The sequence below is a fragment of the Schistocerca serialis genome, chromosome 7 (assembly GCF_023864345.2).
Source record: "Schistocerca serialis cubense isolate TAMUIC-IGC-003099 chromosome 7, iqSchSeri2.2, whole genome shotgun sequence".
In the NCBI taxonomy this organism is placed as follows: domain Eukaryota; kingdom Metazoa; phylum Arthropoda; class Insecta; order Orthoptera; family Acrididae; genus Schistocerca; species Schistocerca serialis.
Genome location: NC_064644.1, coordinates 182,406,770 through 182,429,930, shown reverse-complemented (window position 1 = coordinate 182,429,930; position 23,161 = coordinate 182,406,770). Strand labels below are relative to the sequence as shown.

At 39.0% G+C, this 23,161-nt stretch overlaps 1 protein-coding gene across 4 annotated transcripts in view; it reads right to left on the bottom strand.

The window, feature by feature from the left end:
- LOC126412880 (importin-11) overlaps positions 1-23,161 on the bottom strand; it is a 171,303-nt gene that overhangs the window by 9,342 nt on the left and 138,800 nt on the right. For all 4 annotated transcript variants that reach the window (XM_050082767.1, XM_050082766.1, XM_050082769.1 and 1 more), the window contains exons 15-18: positions 19,666-19,823; positions 17,748-17,844; positions 8,243-8,400; positions 8,019-8,111 (exon numbers count right to left, since the gene is read on the bottom strand). In XM_050082767.1, the coding sequence (XP_049938724.1) occupies positions 8,019-8,111; positions 8,243-8,400; positions 17,748-17,844; positions 19,666-19,823 (506 nt within the window). The remainder of the gene's footprint in view (positions 1-8,018; positions 8,112-8,242; positions 8,401-17,747; positions 17,845-19,665; positions 19,824-23,161) is intronic.

Genomic DNA, 23,161 nt, shown 5'->3' with positions numbered 1-23,161 from the left:
GCTTTACAAAATAAATGTTATCCTGACTGGCTGCATAGTGTAATGGTTAAAGTACTGTCTTCACATGCAAAAGGCTGCGGGTTTAAATACTGTCAGGTGTTACGAAACGTTTTATTTTTAAATATTTCTCAAAATGACTTTTTTTAATATTTTTATTTCTATTCCTTTGTCACATCATTTTTCCTTCCTATTATTTTTTTGCCCCTTGGAAACTTTGTTCATGCGATTTTAATTATTTTTATGTATTATTTCGATTCTTGATTTTACATAATAATCCATTCTTTGGTTTAAATCTTCATCTATGTTATTTTGTCCATAGTGCAAAAAGAATTTATGCTTTAAATGTTTGTATGTGATAACCATCCAAAAACATGTACACCTTGTATTGAAAGATACGTTTCTGACACCCATTGCATGGTCAATATAAAAAGGTTATTTCGTCTTTTGTTTTTAATCCAATAGATCAGTATTTTCAAATGTTTAAAATATTACATTAGATAAACTAAAAATAATGACACTGACATACGTAGGACTTCCAAGTGGAGAAAGAATGATAGAAAGAAAAAATGAGAGAAATTTAAAAAATAGATATTGTGATTAAAATGACTTGCTAAGCACAGATGTAAAAAATTACACTTAATTCAAATAATTGAAAGGAAATAATGATCTAAGATTTAAAAATAAAAAAATTGGAAGTACCTGATGAGATTCAAACCCACAACCTTTTGCATCTGAGAACAGTACCTTAACCATTACATGATGCAATCAATCAGGATAAAATTCCTTTTTTTTAAAGCTGGAGGGCATGATGTAAAATTCCACAGTTTTGTTCATAGATTATTTGCAAACGATGGCCCACAAGGGCAATTGGCTGGGACCTTACCCTACATCACCATACAGATGGTTTCAAAAAAACTGGTCCTACTGCTTACCAATCCTGTCCTTTACAATAAAGTGCATCTTTAAACCAACAATCCCAACAGCCGCTGTCTCTGTTTAAAATTTTCCATCTTTCAGTCCATGTATGTATAGCATACACAATGTACTCTTTGAAGATAGCTGTAAACTTTGAGAAAACACTTTACACTGCCTACAGAAGCTATTCAGACTGTAGGCCAAATACCCCAAAGTTGTGTATCTCCCACAACAACCACCATCCACTGCATTATCACCAACAACCTCCCCCCCTCCCCTCCCCTCCCCTCCAAGCTCATCCTAGCCTTCCAAACCAAGCTCATCTTCTAGCCAATAATCCAACTCCAAAACCTCACACCTAGTCCTCGTTCAGTTTTAAACCTCTGATTGATATACCTTTCCTATCCTAAGAAATCTGTTCTTTTAAAAGGCCTAACTTTCAAGTCACCCATCCAAATTCAATCACCTCTTCTTAATTCATCTGTACCCACAATCTTAATTGGAAACACCACTTCACCATTCAATCCTCTTCTCCCCCCAATCATCTTCTCCCAATTAATCTTCCTGGAAAAATATCACTGAAACCCCAAACCTTTCTCAAGTTGAGCCCTGAGTTATCCATGATTTGAAGGCAGAATGCTCTTTCATCATTCTCTCTGTGGGCCAAGATTCCACTACTCTGATATTTGACTGTGAGGAGTATGAGGTGGGGAAGGCATTGTCAGTTTTCTGTCACCTCAACAGACAAAACTCAAAACTGTTCCCTAATGGCCCCCATTCCTTCCACCCAGATGGAACTGCAGAAAAGCTTTAGAACTTCCCACTGATAAATGCACCCCCCCCCCCCCTTCTACGTGCTTTCAAAATCACACAAAAATAACCATTCTGGTCATTCAATAAAAGGTGACATCAAAAGCTCCCACTGACTGTACCTCAGTCCTGTTGAACTAGAACCTCAACCCATCACACAAAGTCTCCTACCTTACAAAAACAAGGCACCAACCACTTCCTGGAATGTCTTCAGTCAACTCTCATCGAGAAAACACTTTGTCACTATCAATGTAATGTCACTCTACAAAAACATCCCACATAAACGTGGCCTCTCAGCCTTAGAACACTATCTCTCCCAAATGCTATCTGAAAACATTCCTGAAAACTAGTCTGTCACCTCAGCCATCTGCACCTTTGAGCACCAAACATGCAAACAAAATCCTCCCCCCCCCCCCCCCCCCCCCGACTGCAATGAGTGCCAGAATAGATCCCATATTATGCCAACTTTTTCAAGGGCACATGGAAGAGAGAGTCCTCTAGGCCTGAAGCTGGGCTTCCTGGCTTGGTACAAATTTATCAATGCCTACTTTGTGGTATGTAGTTTGTTAAAGAACTGCAACTATTCATGCAGCAGCTTAACCCCTCTCCACGACTCAAATTCACTTGGTCCATTTCACTACTCACAAGTGATATTTCACTACCTACAAGTGACGAATCTAGGAATGTACACTAATGCATGTAAAACGTGAAACACTCAGAAGAAATGGTCTACAACATGCCACGATAAGAGGACGTGTAGAACAGGGAAACCATAACAAGTGATTTAAACAGTACAAACTTGTCGTGCACCTAGGCCCGACACTGCCCTATTTTGTGAGACTGCACAGGGCAGGTCAGACCAGTGTTAAGCAACATTCAGTTGGTGCGGAGCCATCACACGAGGTAGAAACATGTAATCAAATGCCACTATGCCTCACCAACATCACATGGTAAAATATTGGCAAGTGAGTGCATTTGAAATGGACAGAATGATTGGTCCCATGGGAAGTGGGGCTGTAATTTGTTAGACTGCGGCTCGTACAAGGTACTTCAGCAGTGAGAAGTATGCGGAACCAGTGGAAAGAAGAAGTCCATACACAGTGCCAAGAGGGTACTGGATGACACAATGGTGACCACAGCACAGGATGACTGCCATGTTGTCCACTTGGCTGTAATGGACAGAACAGCTTCGTCTATAATGTTGGCGCGACACTGAAACACTGCTACAGAATTGGACATGTCTGCATCAATGGTTCCTTGCCATCTTTTGTGGGCAGGACTGGTGGCATGCAGGCAATTGTGTCAGCTTCCATTGACCAGAATCCACTAATGTCGCAGACTGCAGTGGGCACGTGAATGCTGACACTCACATGGTTAGTGGCAAAATGTAGTGTCTTTAGATGAGTACAGCTTCAACTTGTCCTACAATGATAAACGCATCGGTGCAGCTGTGGTGAATGTAGTCAGGCAGACTGCACTGCTGAGGACACAGCGGACAAACATCAAGTGTGATGGTCAGGGCCACCATTCCCTACAAGATGCAATCTCGCCTCCTACTTGTTGTAGGCAATCTGAACAGTTACTGCTACATCAGGGAGATTTTACAGCCCGACGCACTGAACCTCATGTAGGCCGTTCCACATATCATATTTCAGCTGGACAATACACAGCTGCATGTGGTGAGGAATGTGCAAGTCTCTTTCTAAGAACGATGAGTACCACTGCTTCCTTGGTCTGCCTGTTTGGCTGTCATGGTGCCCATCAAATATGTCTGGAATACAGTCAGTCAGCAATCTGAAGTGTTTCAGTTTGGCTTGGGCTGCCTGGTAGTTTGTTATACTTCACCTCATGCACCAAACACTTAAATAATTTGCCACCTGAACACACTTTTTATATACAATGAATGTTGTTTACTGAATATTCGGTCACCATTAAGTATTATTAATCAGGGTCCAGCTAGACTGTGCCCTGAATCCATGTACCTTCTTCCTCCAACTTTGCTCAGACTTTGCCTCCCTCCAGGCTGCAAATAAAGCTGAAGAACATTAACTTCTTGTTCTCATTCACTTCACAACATAAATAATAAGTGAGATTCAATTCACCATCCTCTATTGTCTTCAATATTAAACTAAATACATGACAAGAGGAGACAGCTATCAACTCGTACACTGCCTCTCTGTACTACATACATAACAGATCTGATATTCAACTTGAAAATTAACAATTACAATATGTTTATTATCTTTGACATTCCACATTCTTAGATTTCATGGAACGCTTTCTTCTGCACTGTCCACTCCATGGAACTCCTTGTTGTCCACCTCTGTACAGTCACTGGATCGTTAGCTCTGGTATCAGCACCTACGATTTAAAACACCTCCATAGAGGGATGCTCACTACTTATCGTCTACTTTCAGTCACGAACATCTTTTCTCTGATATATGTAATTATGGACATGATTCCTTTCATTCAAGGAATAGGATGTATCACTACATACTTGTCCATTCAGTTCCTCCTGCAGTGACATATGATGCTTTGTGGACGTGTCTACAAAAGCTGGGGCAGAGTATTCCCTAGCAGTATACTCAGGCGCTCTTTGATTCCATGCAACGACATCTAGTGGCTGTGATTCCAGCATGTGGTGGCACTACTCTGTACTGAATTCATACAGTGACTGTGCATGTACAGGTCTGTAATGATGATTATTTGTGTACTGTCATGCCCCTAATTGGTGGAATAAATTTCATTGTGATCATGTCTCTCACTCTTGATGTTTCACTTTTTCCAAAGAGTAGTTTACATATTTCTCCCATAGGGATCACTTAGACAAAATCAGACTCCAGTGGACATACAGGTGTTTAAGGAACCATTCTTCACACACAACTGGAATGGGAAATGACCCAAATAACTATACAATGGGAAATAGTCTCTGCCATGCATTTCACTTCAGTGTTTTGCAGGGTATGGATGTAGATGGAGATCCAACAAAGGCTTCCATAAAGTTGACCCCCACCTAACTGAAGCCTACATTACATGTCAGTCCATATAAAACCAACTAATATGCAACAATTACTAACCTACGCTTTAAATGGTCCATTCTCTACAGTCCATGCCTTCACAGCAAACATCTGCTCCACTATGGAATCCCTCAACATCTACACCAACAACCTTTCTTACGCTTTCATCTCCTGCAAATACCACACAGATCTTATTCACAAACAAATCTCCCAAACTGTTCCAGCTTATCACACTCTGACTGATAAAGGCCCCATTTCCAAAAAACACAAAAGCCCCTCCCTTATCACCCAGGCCTTGAATGCCTTAATGCATTACTCTCTTCCTGATTATCTGCCCCGTGGCATCCCACTGGGAATTTCTGTTATCTTCAACCTCCGTAACATCTTTGTCAAACTGTATGAAATTTCCACACAATTATCTCTACCCCCAGGTGCCTATCCTTGCAATCACTCAAACTATAAATCGTGCTACACACAGGATCACTATCACCTACTCCAGCCCTACCGCTATAATCGAACACCAAAAGCAGGGCAACTTACGAAACCATGCATAGTGTTCAGAATAAGTGTTCACTGCAAAGTGATTTATGTAGGAAAGTTCACCTCTAAAGTGGATGAACGAATGACTGGGCACAGAATAAATAATCAATCATGTGCTGAACAAGCGAAAGAATACCATTAATCCATAATGGTGAGAAAACTCGCAAGATCTCAGGAAGAACAGTTCACTTTGTGGAAATCCAGTACCCAGTTGCTGAATATTCTCTACAGCTGCTACACCAGAAGGGCTATTTGGATTCTCTCAACTGGTACAAGTTTTCCTCAACTTCAGAGATGGGAAACTACCCTTCAACATATCCTTTACATTCTGACACCATCGTGGACCCATCTTTTGATAACGTACACCCTCCATCCACCTCCTCTTCTCTCTTTCATTACTTTCTTTACTGCTTTCACATTTTAATTTTGCCTCCTGTCCCCCAACATCCTTTTCCTCTTAGTTCTAAATTGCACTATTAGTTTCATTTCTCTTCTTCTTAATCCATGTAATCCAGCTTTAATTTTCACTTTGTCATTGTCTCTGGACTGTAACTGGTCCAGAAGTCACAAATGTCCTATCTCTGACCAACTCTTTTTGATGCCTCACGTTTCATATTTGTCTCCTCTCATCCTCACCACATCCTGGGCTCTGAGTAATCTGTCCTTGTTTGTTAACTTTCCACGACTTGTCCCTCTTTCCTCCCCAGGAAATGAACTAATAGGTCCAAAATCTAGAAAAGTTTAGTGTATTTTCATATTTGTCTCATTGGCAGCGCTAAAACTTTCACCTCCTGAAGATAAGTGCCGGAAAGCAATTCTGTCTCATAATTTTAAAATTTGAACTTCCTAAGAATTAACCCAGAATATTTTGAACAGACAACAGTTACATGCTTTTGTACTATGGGCTACTGTTTGGCTTCCTGCAACAACTCATACTGGTTACTGTATTTTGCCTGTTGTTATGCCTTAGAGTCTGATACCAGCAACATTATGATTACAATGCTGTATGTCTAAATTGTTTAGTTCATGAACTATGCAGAAGGCATGGGCACTGTGAGGAGTTGTGCATATTTGAAAATGGAAATACAACAAAATGAAATTCATTTAACAACAATCACGGGGGGAAAATTTTTATGTGGTGTTACCAATATTTCTCTAAATTTTCTTGCAAAGTTATGAATGGATTTAATTTATTTCTTTTCATACTTCTCTCATTTATTATTTCCTTTTCTCAGTGGGTCTGAAAGTAAAACTTTGTCTTTATGTTTCTGTGCAGCACTATGTCATTTAGCAAATTCCACAATCTGTATAAGATATAACACTAAGTGAATTTTCCATCAGTGCTTGCCAGAACATGATAATAATATGAAAAAGGAAAACACTTCCTAATATTCTGCAAAATTATATTTATTTGGTCATGAACTCGCTTTTGGCTTTTCAGGCTATCTTCAAGTGACAACTGAATGTTGCAAACAGAAGTGATGTGCTTGTGGACCAGTACCACTGGACACTTAGATACGTTACTACAGCATTTAAACTCTCAACATAGGAACAATCAGTTTACAAAGGAACCAGGAGGCTCTTCTATGTATTTTGTAGACTTCAATATAGATGTTAGTACAAGAAAACACATTTAGCAACTACAGAGAAAACATAGCTACTGATAAAGCAATCCCTGCAAGCTCCCAGCATCCACACACAAACAAACATGCAGCTTTCCAATCAGTGGTGAATTGCCTCATATCTGTCCCATTATACAAATCACCCTCTCAAACAGAAATACAAACCATCAAACAAATCACTTCCAGCAATGGCTATGGTTCTGCCCTGATTGATAATATTCTACGAAAAAAGAAAATGAATACAACTGCACTACTTCCCTGGTGCAAAATTCCATATGTTGGCAACATTTCAGACAATCTTACAAAAACATTATAAAGTGTTGCAACTACAGACCCGCATTTTCATAATACAATAACATACAAAAAATTTTATTCAATAGTAAAGACAAAATGCAACCTTTGGCACATACTGGTGTGCATAAAAATCATTTGCAAGCAGTGTGAAAAATGTATATTGGTCCACCAGGCAGAGCTGTGGCAATTAGGCTATGTGAATATCAGATAAGTTGATAAGATACGATTTGATGTTTCCTGATAACTTTTAGCAGAAAACTGTCCATATCATGTAGAATGTGAAGTTAAACACTCAGGGAGGAAAGGGGGGACCAAATACTAGATTAAAAGTGTAAATTCATTTTATTTCTCATCATTTGTTGTATGTATCTTTGTATAAGACTTTGTTTATCCCCTTTTTAGTTAATGTAATTTTTGTAATATTTTCCTGTGTAAACAATTGGTCATTTTTGTATCTTCTGTACAAACAATATCTGTCGCACAACATGTTTACCTCTGTCTGTGAAATTCAGTTGTTATCTGAAGATGGCATAAGAAGCCGAAAGCTGGTTCTTGACCAAATAAATGCAATTTTGCAGAACATAGGAAATGTTTTCCTTTTTAATATATTATTATTATTATTATTATTATTATTATGAAAGAGTATAATTACCTTGATTCTTAATTCCAGAAATAGCAAGACTCATAATATTATTCATTCTGATATGAACAATCTGTTCAAATATTCAATACAATACTAGTTGATATAGTTAGACATTTAATGTCCTGATATAAATGAAAATAATGATTATTCACAAAACAGACTAAAAATAATACTCACTCAACTTGTCTACCCGTATCTTCAACTTTCATAACATCATTTAGGGCTTCTGTTATGTTTAACAGAACACCACAGAACCTGTCAAGCACTGACCTAAACAGTCATAAGAAAAAATGTATATATCAGAGTTAGTGGCTTGGCATAAACTTAACATGAGCCTCAAATTATAACAACAGAAAGATGAACACTAACTGAAATGAAGTAGAAAAAAAAATAATATGTACCTAGAACCTGCAGTAAGCAAAGACGCCAGTGCCAGGCCCAAGAGCTTCCTACGCTCCAGTTGGGTAACTAGTGCCATTTTGTCCAGCCACACATCCAACATTTTGTCTAGAACTGCCTCTTGTGATTGCCTCAATGAATCAGCAACTTTGGTCACTGCCTGGACAGCCACATAAGTGAATTAAGAACTGCACAAAGTTAAACTGCAACTAAATATTGTTGATGTCCATGTGGCATATAGTTCATCTCATTTAGACATACTTTGCAGGATCTTGTTAACACTACCTAGTGTACATGATACATACTACATTATCAAATATACATGAGACTGACTGTGTTTTCAGGTAATACTTCTTGAAGAGAGGCTGTGTTATATCAAAAAGTCATGGTCAACAGCTATATAGGATTGTGTACAGGTATGTGTAGTACAACGTGGTCATTAAGGAGAAAACGACACAGATAATGTGTTTAAAAGGTAACACACAGTGCTTTAACTCAACCAGCTCTGCAAAACAATATACAGTGCTTTGGTGATTTAGCACAGGAGATTTGGACTCATCTTCCTTATTCCAGTGATTCAATACCTGTGAATTAAATCTACAGCATGTGTGTGTTTATAAAAAACATGAAAACTCTTAAGATATTGAAATATATGTACTAGCTATATGTTTCTATGCACTACTTATTAAATCAGTGACTGGCAAGTGGTCCCTTATCATAATCATTGTTTATTGTTTCCACTCTGCTCACCCTAATTTATTTTGCACCAAGCATTACTTACTTGTATGAAGTTTCTGAGAAAGCAAAAAATTATTGTCTGAATTCTTAACTTGCAGAAAAGTTTTGTCAGTTCTTTTGTTTTTCAGCAGTGTCAATTTGGCAGTTCCTTTTGTGTAATAACAGTCCCATGTTTTTTTTTATTTATTTTTATTTACTGAGGCTATCAAATTACATGTCCTGCTCCTTTGTTGCCAAGTTGTACAATACAATACATTTATGGTATGATTACAGTTTTAATTGATAATTTTGATATTCGTCACCATATACACTATGTAAATTTAGAAAGAAAAAAATAATACCACAGAAGGAAAGTTGCTACTCACCATATAGCGATAGCCACAATAAAAAGATTCAACAATCATAGCTTCCGGCCATTAAGGCCTTTGTCAGCAGTACACACACACACACACACGCACGCAAACGCAGCTTGCACACACGTTTGCAGTCTCAGAGAGCTGAAACTACGGCGCGAGCAGCAGCAGCACCAGTGCATGATGGGAGTGGCGACTGGGTGGGGGTAAGGAGGAGACTGGGACGGGGAGGGGGATGGTTAGTATGGTGGGGGTGGCGGACAGTGAACTGTTGCAGTTTAGACGGACGTCAGGAGAGAAGGTGTGGAGGGGGGAAGGGGTAAGTAGTGGAAAGGAGAGAAATAAAAAGAATTAAAAGACTGGGTGTGGCGGTGAAATGATGGCTGTGTAGTGCTGGAATGGGAACAGAGAGGGGCTGGATGGGTGAGGACAGTGACTAACTAAGGTTTAGGCCAGGAGGGTTACTGGAACGTAGGATGTATTGTAGGGAAAGTTCCCACCTGCGCAATTCAGAAAAGCTGGTGTTGGTGGGAAGGATCCATATGGCACAGGCTGTGAAACAGTCATTGAGATGAGGGGTATCATGTTTGGCAGCGTGTTCAGCAACAGGGTGGTCCACGTTTTTTGCCACAGTTTGTCAGTGGCCATTCATGCGGACAGACAGCTTGTTGGTTGTCATGCCTACATAGAATGCAGCACAGCACAGTGGTTGCAGTTTAGCTTGTAAATCACATGACTGGTTTCACAGGTAACCCTGCCTTTGATAGGATAGGTGGTGTTAGTAACCAGATTGGAGTAGGTGGTGGTAGGAGGATGTATGGGACAGGTCTTGCATCTAGGTCTATTACAGGGGTATGAGCCATGAGGTAAGGGATTGGGAGCAGGGGTTGTGTAAGGATGGACGAGTATATTGTGTAGGTTCGGTGGACGGCGGAATACCACCGTAGGAGGGGTGGGAAGGATAGTGGGTCGGACATTTCTCATTTCAGGGTATGATGAGAGGTAATCGAAACCCTGGCAGAGAATGTAATTCAGTTGCTCCAGTCCCGGATGGTACTGAGTTAGGAGGGGAATGCTCCTCTGTGACTGGATAGTGGGACTTTGGTAGGTGGTGAGAAACTGGAAAGATAAGGCATGGGAGATTTGTTTTTGTACAAGGATGGGAGGATAATTACGGTCAGTGAAGGCTTCAGTGAGACCCTTGGTATATTTAGAGAAGGACTGTTCGTCACTGCAGATGCGATGACCACGGGTGGCTAGGCTGTACGGAAGGGACTTCTTGGTATGGAATGGGTGCCAAGTGTCGAAGTGGACGTATTGCTGGTGGTTAGTAGGTTTGATATGGACGGAGGTACTGATGTAGCCACCTTCGAGGTGAAGGTCAACATCTAGGAAGGTGGCTTGTTGGGTTGAGTAGGACCAGATGAAGCAAATAGGGGAGAAGTTGTTAAGGTTCCAACAGAATTCTAAACCCCTCACCTGGTTCAGATTCACTGATGACATCTTTGCTATGTGGATTGAAGGTGAGGACACCTTACTCACCTTCCTCCAGAACCTCAACAACATGTGTGTCACTTCGTGTTCTATTTGTGCTTGTTCTGGTTGCTGTCTTAAGATTTTGTTTTCCTCTGATTGTTTAATTGATGCGTGTTGGTCTTTCTTTGTTTGCTCTGGGATGTTTGAGTCCATTACTGTATTTTCTTCTTCTTCTGATTACACATTATTTTGTTCCAGTATTTGTTGTACTTGTTGTTTGATGTTTTCTAATTCTGACTGGGGTATCCTGTTATTTTTGATTATTACACGGATCTGATCAGCTAGTCGTTGTTCTGTTAAAAATTTTAATTTTGGTTATCTGGTAATAAATGTTGTGTATACTTGTGATCTGTGTCCAGTTGTGTTGGTTCCTAGGTTTGTTGCTTGGTAATAGCAGAACATGAGGTGTCGATTAACTTCATCTGACCATCTCATCCTCTGTCTTTGTTTTCCTTCTAGGGTAGTTGCAGGAAGCATATCCTGCAAAACACCTCTACTTGGATTTAAATTACTTTCCAGTTGGCTAGCAGTGTCGTTACCATTGTGGGCGGGCATAGGGTTCAAGCGTCATCCCCGACCATGACGGCGCTTGTCCGAGGCTTCTTTAGTTCTGTCCTGAACCAAGTAATCACACTAAAAGGGGGGTTAGCCCTATTAGTGGTTTGTTCTTTTCGTCGCTTTTTATGACTGACAGAACATACCGGAGGCCTATTCTTTTCCCGGGCCTCCACGGGGTTATTATTATTATTATTACTATTATTATCATTATCATTGCCAACACCAACAAATTAGCAGTTGTTGTATAATAAGTGTGCAGTAAAGCTAAGTGTTGCAAGGTGTATTGGCAATGCAGATTGTGGAATAAGTCAGCCTTTCCTTTCTCATGTCTTCCCTCACCGTACCTCCAATTGGCCTAACGTGTAAGCTAAACCCTTAGCTACGCAGCCCACCCTCGCTGCGAACTTTATTGTTATCCGCCACTCGTATCTATACTTTATTTGCCCCTAGAATAAACCTGATGTCGCAAAACACGTCCCCGGGTATTGCTACGGAATTGGAAGTAGCATCTGACATTATAAAAGATTGTTTTAATTTTTTATTGCATTACTGGGAATAGTTCCAAGATTTAATAGCCACATAGATTTTTCCTGATCGATGAGCCCAAGGCTCAAACCAAATATTTGTTCACACTTGACAATGATTTTCGCAGAGTCAATGGGGATACAAAATTTTTGCCTAAAGAAGCGGTAGATTCCACCATGAGTGGGAAGTTTGGCAACACTGCTCTACGAGTATAATCTAAGCTTTCATTGTTGTATAAAAACTCAACGCATTGTTGAAACTGTTGTAAGGTTGTAACAGTCAGTCAACAGGTTACTATGGAAGTGTGATGTGATTATGTAGTGTACTATATGCAGTCTTCGTCACTTTATAACATAAAAAGAAGTGTTAGTGCCGAAATACAATGTCGAAACAACAAACTTTAATTTCTTTCTTTTCTAATAAAAGACAGTGTATGGCAAAAGACAAAGACAAGTGTGAGTCTACTGAAAGCAGTGCTAGTGATTGTGACGATGAACTGCATAGGTCTACCAAGTCTTCAGTTTCCCTTCCACAGTTTTCAAACGATAAATGTGCTATTTCTGGCCCATCCGTAAATTGCAATTCTAAACAAAGTATTGATCGCGAGATTAAGTATCAGCAAAAATGGGAATGTAAGTACAATTGGTTGTACTTTGATCACAGCGGGGTGGGGCTTTCCGCAAATTGTGTGAAATACGTTTAAAAAACGATATCGAAGCTCTACAAAAAACATGAGGAGTGTTCATTTCTATACCTTTCACTAAATTTAGAAAAGCTACCAGAAGCACGAGAAAACTAGAAAAGCACGCCAACTCAGAAAAACATGCAAGAGCCGTTGCACTAGAAAATTGTAGGTTACAGTGGTTAACACTCCAATTCACACACAGATATTTAAACAAAATGAAAATGAAAACGCTTTAAACCGCCAAGCACTGTCATTGTTAATTCGAAGTCTGTATTTCCTTAGTAAGGAAGAAATACCCCACATAACAAAATATGAACCTCTAATTGGTAAGGTAGTACTGAAAAGCGACACTAATCTTGAAAAGTGGTTAAAATTTCAGAGTGAAAGGTCCACATATCTTAGTAAATATACTGCATCATAATTGTTGACTTGTTTGGGAGAGTCTTTAGACTTTCAAGACGAAACACTTCAATATGACAAATATTTTTCATAATGGCAGATGTATCTACAAATGTTTCCAACCAAAGTGAACTGTCTTTAGTAGTTAGATATGTTGCACCGTCTCCATCGTTTGAAGTGAAGGAAAGGTTTTTACGTCTCGTTGAGTTGAAAAGCACTTCAGCTGAATCCATATTTACAGCAATTGGTACTGAACTAAAAACAAGAAAATTTTCTTACAACAGATTATTATCTACATCCACACTCTGCAAGCCACCTGACGGTGTGTGGCGGAGGGTACTTTGAGTACCTCTATCGGTTCTCCCTTCTATTCCAGCCTCGTATTGTCCATGGAAAGAAAGATTGTCGGTATGCCTCTGTGTGGGCTCTAATTTCTCTGATTTTATACTCATGGTCTCTTCACAAGATATATGTAGGAGGGAGCAATATATTGCTTGACCCTCGGTGAAGGTTTCTTCTCGAAACTTCAACAAAAGCCTGTACCGAGCTACTGAGTGTCTCTCTTGCAGAGTCTTCCACTGGAGTTTATCTATCATCTCCGTAACGCTTTCGCGATTACTAAATGATCTTGTAACGAAGATCGCTGCTCTCCGTTGGATCTTCTCTATCTTTTCCATCAACCCTATCTGGTACGGATCCCACACCGGTGAGAAGTATTCAAGCGGTGGGCGAACAAGTTTACTGTAACCTACTTCCTTTGTTTTCAGATTGCATTTCCTTAGGATTCTTCCAATGAATCTCAGTCTGGCATCTGCTTTACTGACAATCAACTTTATATGATCATTCCATTTTTATTCACTCCTAATGCCTACTCCCAGATAATTTATGGAATTAACAGCTTTCAGCTGCTGACCTGCTATATTGTAGCTAAATGATAAAGAATCTTTCTTTCTGTGTATTCGCAGCACATTACAATTGTCTGCATTGAGATTCAATTGCCACTCCCTGCACCATGCGTCAGTTCGTTGCAGATCCTCCTGCATTTCAGTACAATTTTCCATTGTTACAACTTCTCGATATACCATAGCATCATCCGCAAAAAGCCTCAGTCAACTTCTGATGTTATCCACAAGGTCATTTACGTATATTGTGAATAGCAACGGTCCTATGACACTCCCCTGCTGCACACCAGAAATCACTATTACTTCGGAAGACTTCCTTTATTATCTTGTTCTTTCGACGGTGCTGCTAATTTTAGTGGTTCTATCTCAGAGTCCACACTCAGTTGTCAGAGAGGAAGGGCCATAAGCTGCCATACATTGAATGTAGAGCACACGTTTTGTCAATTGCTGCCATCAACTCTAGGAATAAACACCCCATTATAAAACGCACATTACATGTTGTTAAAGACATTTACATACTTTTTCATGGTTCTTCCAAACGAGAAAATGTTTTGCATGAAATTCAGTGTGCTTTAGAGCAACCTGTTTTAAAAATACCCGAAGCTGTTGACATCTGATGGTTAAGTACCTATCGCACAGTATATGCTATTTTCCTAACCTACAAGTCCATTATAATAGCATGTGAACATATACACAAGGACAGCGTGGATTTAACAAGTTTAGCTGGAGGAATTTTGTTAGAAATGACGAATTCCAATTTAATTGTAGGTTTAGTGATTTTAGACGATACGTTCAATGCAGTCTCAAATTTATGTAAAGTTTTGCAGAGACAATCACTTAAAATTTTGCAAAACCCTCTACTTGTTTCTGGAACTCCGGAACATTTAAGACACATCGATTGTCTTTAAGGAGATGGGACCTGGATAAACTAAAAGAACCAGAGGTTGTATAGAGATTCAGGGAGAGCATAAGGGAGCAATTGACAGGAATGGGGGAAATAAATACAGTAGAAGAAGAATGGGTAGCTTTGAGGGATGAAGTAGTGAAGGCAGCAGAGGATCAAGTAGGTAAAAAGACGAGGGCTAGTAGAAATCCTTGGGTAACAGAAGAAATATTGAATTTAATTGATGAAAGGAGAAAATATAAAAATGCAGTACGTGAAGCAGGCAAAAAGGAATACAAACGTCTCAAAAATGAGATCGATAGGAAGTGCAAAATGGCTAAGCAGGGATGGCTAGAGGACAAATGTAAGGATGTAGAGGCCTATCTCACTAGGGATAAGATAGATACTGCTTACAGGAAAATTAAAGAGACCTTTGGAGATAAGAGAACGACTTGTATTAATATCAAGAGCTCAGATGGAAACCCAGTTCTAAGCAAAGAAGGGAAAGCAGAAAGGTGGAACGAGTATATAGAGGGTCTATACAAGGGTGATGTACTTGAGGACAATATTATGGAAATGGAAGAGGATGTAGATGAAGATGAAATGGGAGATATGATACTGCGTGAAGAGTTTGACAGAGCACTGAAAGACCTGAGTCGAAACAAGGCCCCCGGAGTAGGCAACATTCCATTGGAACTACTGACGGCCGTGGAAGAGCCAGTCCTGACAAAACTCTACCATCTGGTGAGCAAGATGTATGAAACAGGCGAAATACCCTCAGACTTCAAGAAGAATATAATAATTCCAATCCCAAAGAAAGCAGGTGTTGACAGATGTGAAAATTACCGAACTATCAGTTTAATAAGTCACAGCTGCAAAATACTAACACGAATTCTTTACAGACGAATGGAGAAACTAGTAGAAGCCAACCTCGGGGAAGATCAGTTTGGATTCCGTAGAAACACTGGAACACGTGAGGCAATACTGACCTTACGACTCATCTTAGAAGAAAGATTAAGGAAAGGCAAACCTACGTTTCTAGCATTTGTAGACTTAGAGAAAGCTTTTGACAATGTTGACTGGAATACTCTCTTTCAAATTCTAAAGGTGGCAGGGGTAAAATACAGGGAGTGAAAGGCTATTTACAATTTGTACAGAAACCAGATGGCAGTTATAAGAGTCGAGGGACATGAAAGGGAAGCAGTGGTTGGGAAGGGAGTAAGACAGGGTTGTAGCCTCTCCCCAATGTTGTTCAATCTGTATATTGAGCAAGCAGTAAAGGAAACAAAAGAAAAATTCGGAGTAGGTATTAAAATTCATGGAGAAGAAATAAAAACTTTGAGGTTCGCCGATGACATTGTAATTCTGTCAGAGACAGCAAAGGACTTGGAAGAACAGTTGAATGGAATGCACAGTGTCTTGAAAGGAGGATATAAGATGAACATCAACAAAAGCAAAACAAGGATAATGGAATGTAGTCTAATTAATTCGGGTGATGCTGAGGGAATTAGATTAGGAAATGAGGCACTTAAAGTAGTAAAGGAGTTTTGCTATTTGGGGAGCAAAATAACAGATTGTGGTCGAAGTGGAGAGGATATAAAACATAGGCTGGCAATGGCAAGGAAAGCGTTTCTGAAGAAGAGAAATTTGTTAACATCCAGTATTGATTTAAGTGTCAGGAAGTCATTTCTGAAAGTATTCGTATGGAGTGTAGCCATGTATGGAAGTGAAACATGGACGATAAATAGTTTGGACAAGAAGAGAATAGAAGCTTTCGAAATGTGGTGCTACAGAAGAATGCTGAAGATTAGATGGGTAGATCACATAACTAATGAGGATGTATTGAATAGGATTGGGGAGAAGAGAAGTTTGTGGCACAACTTGACCAGAAGAAGGGATCAGTTGGTAGGACATGTTCTGAGGCATCAAGGGATCACCAATTTAGTATTGGAGGGCAGGTGGAGGGTAAAAATCGTAGAGGGAGACCAAGAGATGAATACACTAAGCAGATTCAGAAGGATGTAGGTTGCAGTAGGTACTGGGAGATGAAAAAGCTTGCACAGGATAGAGTAGCATGGAGAGCTGCATCAAACCACTCTCAGGACTGAAGACCACAACAACAACAACAACAACAACAACAACAACAACAACAACTTTGCCGCCCCCCCCCCCCCCCCCGCATGCCATACCTTGCATCATTCCATTAACGTGCCACATAACACCCTCCCTGGTTATCTCACTCCCAGAACAGACTTTTCCTAGCATTCAAGATCCCTCGAGTTCCAGCATGCAATTTCTTCCTTTGGGGTCATTTGAAATCTCTCTTCTGGTGTGAGCCTCACACACTGCCCAGGAACTGAAGGATCAAATTCAGGAGGAACTTAATTGAATTCCAGTGCCAGTCCTGCAAGTTGTGATGCCTACCTTCTGCAAAAGACTTGAAATGTGTGTGAAGGAAAATGGTGGGCATGTATATGATGCTATTTTCAAGTGATGGGCATTTCGAATTGCAAGTATTGTTAATTCATGTTGCATATCTTTTAAATCACTGAGAATAAATTTGTGATGCCCTGGAAGTTTCATAACCACCCTCTTAACTGCTACACCTCCTACTCTCTCTCTTTCATTCAACTACAACTTTAGATTTCATCCTTGCTAACTTATTTATTGAGCTGCAAAATAAATAAATATCAGGGTTAGCAGTTTGACAAACAGAGAGGATGTCATCTGTGAACAGAAGATGCAAATACAGCATGCCACATTCAATAAGATTATGGAACACAGAACAAGAAAATTATTTTAAACAGTCAAAGTCAAATTTTTTGCTTGTCATTGTATCATTCTAATTTTTCCTCTTTTTCTGTTGTGTGACACTTTTATCCTTTTCATGACTGATACATAACTTTCAAAATCTGCCTATTTACATACCTGGCTAAAAACATCACGTGAGCACAGAAGCACTCTTGCCATGATTGAGAGGTACATAGACATTACCATAGGATAGTCTTCACCTCGGTAAATGGCCCTGTAAATAAGCAAAATTATTTAATGTAATTTTATAACGCGTATTATAGTAATCATGTCAGGATGCAACATTCAATTATTACTAATAGGCACATTTCAAGGTGAAAACACTAACCTTACTTTTCTGCAAGTTCCATCATCAAGGATGAAATAGGGATAGGACAGGGAAGGTTCGAAAAGTGCAGTTGGTCATTTAGACCCCAGGACGAGAGGTAGGAGACAGGTCTGAGTGGCATCCAATTTAACCATCTCTAACCAAACCCTCTTTTGTCCCTGACATAGGTTAGTACTTGTAAGCCATTCTGTGTCTTTGTAATTTCATAGTTTTCTCAACTAAATTTTCCTTTTGATATTATGTTAATAAGTTTAGAGGAAGAAGAGGAAGGAAACAACTCTATTACAAAAGTAGGAAGCCCTGGGTTTGGGCAAATCTCATATTGGAGCAGAATTTATCAGGCCACCTCTGCTCTTGAGATTTTATAATACAGTGTGCTCCGAAGTAACATGTGACGATGGTATGATTGGGCCTTTTGGAAATTGTATGTGATATTTTCTATTGCTGTGGCTATCATTATATGATCTTTGCTTTCTGTATTAGCGAGATTACTACTTGCATGCCAGTACCACCGCCTTATGAAAGAGTTTAGTACCAACAATTTTAAACCCACCCATGTACACCACTAATATAGCATAAATAGTTTAAAATATTAAAGCAAGGTTTTGAGAAATGACAGATACGTATTTACGTGTTGACAATGTTCATAACGTTTTATTTATCTTGATTGTGAAACAAACGATTTTTTATGGAAGTGCAGAATTTTGGTAATGGCATATAAGAGTAGCAGGAAAAGGGATTATGGTGATATGATGCTAGTTATGGTATGTAAATAAAACTTTTCACAAAATGAAAATGGGGTGCGAAAATTGGAAGACCAAACTCTGACAGTACAGTTTAGATTTACGAGCTTTATTGTGCAAATAATAGGAAATGGGAAGACACATGTGGTGTGCTGACAGTTGTGATATTTACACTTAATTTCTTTCTGACATTTATTGGGAAATATTTCACTGCAGACGTTAATAAATAATATCTCACTGCCTAATATTCAACAGTTCTTGAATAGCAGAGAATCATTTGCAACTTCCTATTTTTTAAAGGCTGAGATAAAAAACTATGCACATTAACAATATACGAAAATATTTAGCCCTCTGCATGTACCATAAGTGGCAAGCTCACTTTGATGTCCCAAACCAACTGTGAAAGAGTAGGAATGTCAACGTTATATGGGAGCTCATGTACACAAATCTGTGATGCCTTATGCTCAGCAGATAGTTCTATAATCTTATTTACAACATCCACGATCAAAACTGCTGCAATATTTTAAGGATGATGCAAAGCTCTATTTGAAAACTAAATTTGGGATTGTTAACTGTGGATACCACAGATAACTGGAATGCTATCTTTGGCACTTTTCTGTTCCAGAGTTTTTGTCTGCCTGAAATACGATTTGAGTAGATTAGTCAGTTGGACTCTGATATAAATTTATTAGTAATGTTAACCATTTTTCTCATATTTGAACTCATTAATTGAGCTCTGCAACCCAATTACAGCAGTTATTAATCTATGAACCACCCCATCATTAGAATAACAATGCCTCCTTGTCAACGTGCAGTTTTCAGGAAGACAAAGATGATAAACAATTGCAAACTACTCTAGCTTTACCAGTTTGTAGCAGTTGTCCAGTAAATGACTTTTCTATCTTACAGCCATGCTAAACCAGTATATTGTAAAAGAATATATGTAACTATTGAAAACACTCACTCAAATATTCGTGGAAGCATGGGCTCCAAAATCTCAGGGAAAAGAGTTGGTGCAGCTCTTAGACAAGTTTCAACCAAGCGCATTGTCATGATAACACCTTCAGATCTCATATCAGCCAGCATGTCATTGCATAGGTTGATGATTACCTCACCATATGTCTACAAAGAAAGAACACAATGTCAGCTTAATATTCAAATAATCTTCCACAACATACATGAAAAACAACTTTACTACTGTGGTAACTATATATAAACAAAATATGTCTGCTTGTGTCTGTATGTGTGGATGGATATGTGCGTGTGTGCGAGTGTATACCTGTCCTTTTTTCCCCCTAAGGTAAGTTTTTCCGCTCCCGGGATTGGAATGACTCCTTACCCTCTCCCTTAAAACCCACTTCCTTTCGTCTTCCCCTCTCCTTCCCTCTTTCCTGATGAGGCAACAGTTTGTTGCGAAAGCTTGAATTTTGTGTGTATGTTTGTGTTTGTTTGTGTGTCTATCGACCTGCCAGCGCTTTCGTTCGGTAAGTCACCTCATCTTTGTTTTTATATATATAAACAAATACTGAATACACATCATACTGCTTGAGCATGTGGCGGAGTGTACTTTAAGCACTACTATCATTCTTCCACTTTGTTACATTCATTCCCAATTTTTTACATTTATTCAGGAATACTGAGCGAGGAGAACTACTATCAGTAAGCCTTTGGATGAGGCCGAATTCCTCTGATTTGGTGAGATGTGCAAGGGTAATTAAAGTTTTAATTGCCATCTTAAAAAAATCAAGTTGCAACAATGAAACTTGGTGATGGTGTTAGTCCTCCTCTACATATTCACTGTTCAATATGACACATTTTCCAATGATGGATGAGTTGGCAGGGATCTTGGTCATTGAACTCAGCATTTTGGCTGTTCAGGAAATTTCCCACATCAAAAAACACTTTGTTGCCATTCTGGACATGCCTGCCATGCAATAGTTTCTTCATTGCAAGAAAATAACAACAGGACACTGGGTGCCATGCCAGGAGAACACAAGAGTGGAGGCAAAATCTGATAGCCCAAACAAGCAGCATGTGTAACTATGGGTGTTGTAGTGGAGCAAACACATTCCCTCAGGCAGGTTCCCGCAATATTGTCTTTATAGTCTTTCTTAACTCTGTATGGAGATCTCGAAAGTGTGTGTGCCTGCAATGATTTGCCTCTTATGAGCATAATCTATAGCACCACAAGGCAGTCCTGAAAAACACTCGGCATCATCTTGTCCAATGGTGGCTGGATCTTTGCCTTTTCTGGCAGTCATGAATCCACACATTTCCAAAGCTAACTTTACTCCTTGTCTAGTGACCATAGTGATACATACAGAATTCTTCCAGTGTGATTAGGTGGCTAAACAAGGTATCTGGATTGGCTTGAAACAGCAACATTTCAATGCTGTCTTGGTTTGACGGGTTTGAGTGTGACCAGCCCAGAAAGTGGCAACCTTTGTCACATTCCTAAGGTTACGCAAGATTTTGGAAACTGATTTTCACTTTTTCCAGTATCGATTGTGAACACTAGAGCACCATTTCTTTTGAAATTCCTGGTTCTTCACAGATATGGTTTGGTACTTCATTCTTTATCATTGTTTGACCACACTGGAAGCATCTGCACAACCAATGACTGTGTCTTACAATCGTGAGTTGTTGCTGTAAATTTTCACCAAATTAGCATGGATTCTTGCAGTGCTGTTTCCCTTCATATAAAAATTGCTGCATGATACTTCACTTTATCACTGAGCTGTGCCATTTTGTTTTGACTTCTCTAGGGAGTTGGATGAATGAGGTTTTTCTATACTACCTCTTAAGCAAGTAAATCTCATTTCATTTCAATTCTTCCAATAAATCTCAATCTGAGATAAGTTTTTCCCATGGCTGGTTTTAGCTAGTTTCGCTGCTTCAAGTTGCTCCAGAAGCACATTCAGACATTATACAGCTGTTGCACTTTCCAGCGACGGATCTCCAATTATGTAATTAATAATAATTATAATGTATCTACCTGCCTACTTACATGAACAATGAAACACACTTATTTCTGAAACAAAATAATATCGTAATACATAAAAACAGAAGGGAAATGAGCCACACATTCTACAAACACCTGGTCAACCTTACTGATATAAAACTAATTAACCAAGAAATAAATCTGCTAGAAAAAGAACCTAAATACAACATCAACATACACATTGCACACAAGACAGTGGAGAATCTTATCACAGAAAGTGAATACACAATAAAACAAGAAAAAAGAAACAGTAACACTAACTTCAATGCAGGTGTGACAAGAGTGTGCACAATACAGGAAAATAAAAACAACACTGACAGAAACCAAAAGTGAAGAAGCAAAAACTTCCAGAAAAATAATCAACAAACTTACAAACAATGGGGTTCTCTTCTCTAGATCAGACAAGGGCAACACCATTACAATAATAAAACAGGAGGAATACAAAAACAAAACCTTAAAATTTCTAGAAGACAATAACATAACAAAGCTAACCAGTGACACAACAGAGATACCAGAAAAATACACAGAGACTTCTAAAAACATCTCACACATATTCACAAAATAGAAAGTGAAATTGCTAAAATAAAAGAACTGCAAGGCACCCACAATGAACAGCAAAGTAAAGCTTCACAAGCAGGATATTCCAGTACAACCAGTTGTAATTTCAGAAGTATGCCTGCTTATCACCTATCCACAGAATTAACACATAGTTACAGGAACATTATGTACACACAGACAACAGTAGTATACACAGCACTGAAGAGCTGATAGAAAAAATCAGACATCAACATACCCACAACAGTCATACTCACATTATTCGACATCACATCCATGTACACGAATATCCCCACCACTGAAATCACCAATGTCATCAAACAACAATTAGAACAACAGAAAGATATTCTAAAAACCCACATAAAACATACAGCTAGCATTCTACAACTAATGACAGAGAAAAAAATATTTCTCATTTGACAAACAGTTCTACTCACAAGATGGGCTTCCCATGAGGTCACTTGTCAGTGGACTCCTAGCCAACAACTTCCCCAATCACATTAAAACAAAATATTTGAATTAATAGTAAGATGCAAACAATATAGGGTAGTATACTGGTATTGCTATGTAGACAACGACATATGCTTTCTAGATGAAATATCCATTTGCATATAACATCATCACAATGACATATGCACAGCTCACCCAAAAATGAATTTCGCCACAGAAACAGAAAATGACAAAATGTTAAATTTCCTTGATCTCACAAGTCATGGCCACAACAGACAACACAAATTCTCCATATGCAGGAAAGTTGCCTCCACCAGCACAACCATACACAAATACTCTAATCAGCAGATTGCACAAAAACTAGCTGGTTTCCAACATATGCTGCACAGACTGAAAAAATTTCCTATCAGTGAAGACTATGTCAAAAATGAGTTACAGATAAACTAATAGCTGT